The 1715-nt window shown below is 60.8% G+C and overlaps 1 protein-coding gene across 1 annotated transcript in view; it reads left to right on the top strand.

The window, feature by feature from the left end:
- Positions 1-204: 204 nt before the first annotated feature.
- EMH_0080610 (uncharacterized protein) overlaps positions 205-1715 on the top strand; it is a gene marked incomplete at both ends in the record, with an annotated part of 3748 nt that continues 2237 nt past the window's right edge. The window contains 6 exons of the mRNA XM_013500280.1: positions 205-330; positions 416-473; positions 569-673; positions 1055-1112; positions 1318-1409; positions 1691-1715. Of these exons, the coding sequence (XP_013355734.1) occupies positions 205-330; positions 416-473; positions 569-673; positions 1055-1112; positions 1318-1409; positions 1691-1715 (464 nt within the window). The remainder of the gene's footprint in view (positions 331-415; positions 474-568; positions 674-1054; positions 1113-1317; positions 1410-1690) is intronic.

Below are 1715 nucleotides of genomic sequence, written 5' to 3'. Positions count from 1 at the left end.
CGGACTGCTGAAGGTGGGGTTGCATGCATGCTGGGTATGCAGCGTTGCATCCGCTCTGCTAGAGGCTGTCAACCGGTTGTCAGACACACACGGATGGCAGCAAAGCAGGCGCCTTGCATGTCGTGTCATAGGAAGTGCGTTGCAACGGTACTGGTGCTGCCGCGGCTTCGCCGGCAGTACGCTTGCGCTCGCGGTTCCGGAGCGATGTCGCGCGTCTGGGGCTGCGTTTTGGTTTGCCACGCCTACGGGTGTTGGTTCGTTTCCGTGCTAGTGTGCCTTTTTGCCAAACTGGTTGGGGGTCAGCACGTGCCGCGTTGGGCGACAGAGGTGGTAGGCTCGGCTATGATTGCGTAGTTTTCGTGCTCCGTGAAGTTGCAGAACGGTCATGCTGCGCGTGTCGTGGAGGGGTGTGCAGGGCATGAGGTGTTGGAGCGAGGCGTTGCGGCAGCGGAGCGCAGCCGTTCGCTATGCCGGTAGGGGTAGACTGCCACTGTTGCTGCTGCGGTGCGTTGTTGGTTGCATCCAGCAAGGAGGCGGTGTAGGCAGGTGGTTGGGTGGGTGTTCGTAGGCAGCTTGGATAGAGCGGGAAAGTCCTGGCGTATCGGTGCTGATTGCTATGAGTGCCTTGCCGTAGCACGCCGGACTGCTGAAGGTGGGGTTGCATGCATGCTGGGTATGCAGCGTTGCTGCTGCTTCGCTAGAGGCTGTTCACCGGTTGTCAGACACACAACGATGGCAGCAAAGCAGGCGCCTTGCATGTGTTGTCATAGGGAGTGCGTTGCAACAGTAGTGGTGCTGCCGCGGCTTCGCCGGCAGCACGATTGCGCTCGCGGTTCCGGAGTGATGTCGCGGGTCTAGGGCTGCGTTTTGGTTTGCCACGCGTACGGGTGTTGGTTCGTTTCCGTGCTAGTGCGCCTTTTTGCCAAACTGGTTGGGGGTCAGCACGTGCCGCGTTGGGCGACAGATGTCGTAGGCTCGGCTATGATTGCTTAGTTTTCGTGCTGCGTGGAGTTGCAGAACGGCCATGCTGCGCGTGCCGTGGAGTCGTGTGCAGGGCACGAGGTGTTGGAGCGAGGCGTTGCGGCAGCGGAGCGCAGCCGTTCGCTATGCCGGTAGGGGTAGACTGCCACTGTTGCTGCTGTGCGTTGTTGGTTGCATCCAGCAAGGAGGCGGTGTAGGCAGGTGGTTGGGTGAGTGTTCGTAGGCAGCTTGGATAGAGCGGGCAAGTCCTGGCGTATCGGTGCTGTTTGCTGTGAGTGCCTTGCCGTAGCACGTCGGACTGCTGAAGGTGGGGTTGCATGCATGCTGGTTATGCAGCGTTGCATCCGCTTCGCTAGAGGCTGTCAACCGGTTGTCAGACACACACGGATGGCAGCAAAGCAGGCGCCTTGCATGTCGTGTCATAGGAAGTGCGTTGCAACGGTACTGGTCCTGCCGCGGCTTCGCCGGCAGCACGCTTGCGCTCGCGGTTCCGGAGCGATGTCGCGCGTCTGGGGCTGCGTTTTGGTTTGCCACGCCTACGGGTGTTGGTTCGTTTCCGTGCTAGTGTGCCTTTTTGCCAAACACGTTGAGGGTCAGCACGTGCCGCGTTGGGCGACAGAGGTGGTAGGCTCGGCTATGATTGCGTAGTTTTCGTGCTCCGTGGAGTTGCAGAACGGTCATGCTGCGCGTGCCGTGGAGGGGTGTGCAGGGCATGAGGTGTTGGAGCGAGGGGC

Source organism: Eimeria mitis, genomic scaffold (assembly GCF_000499745.2).
Source record: "Eimeria mitis Houghton genomic scaffold, Emh_scaff5222, whole genome shotgun sequence".
Classification (NCBI taxonomy): domain Eukaryota; phylum Apicomplexa; class Conoidasida; order Eucoccidiorida; family Eimeriidae; genus Eimeria; species Eimeria mitis.
The sequence above is the reverse complement of the archived record's forward strand: the minus strand, read 5'-3'. Positions and strand labels throughout refer to the sequence as shown.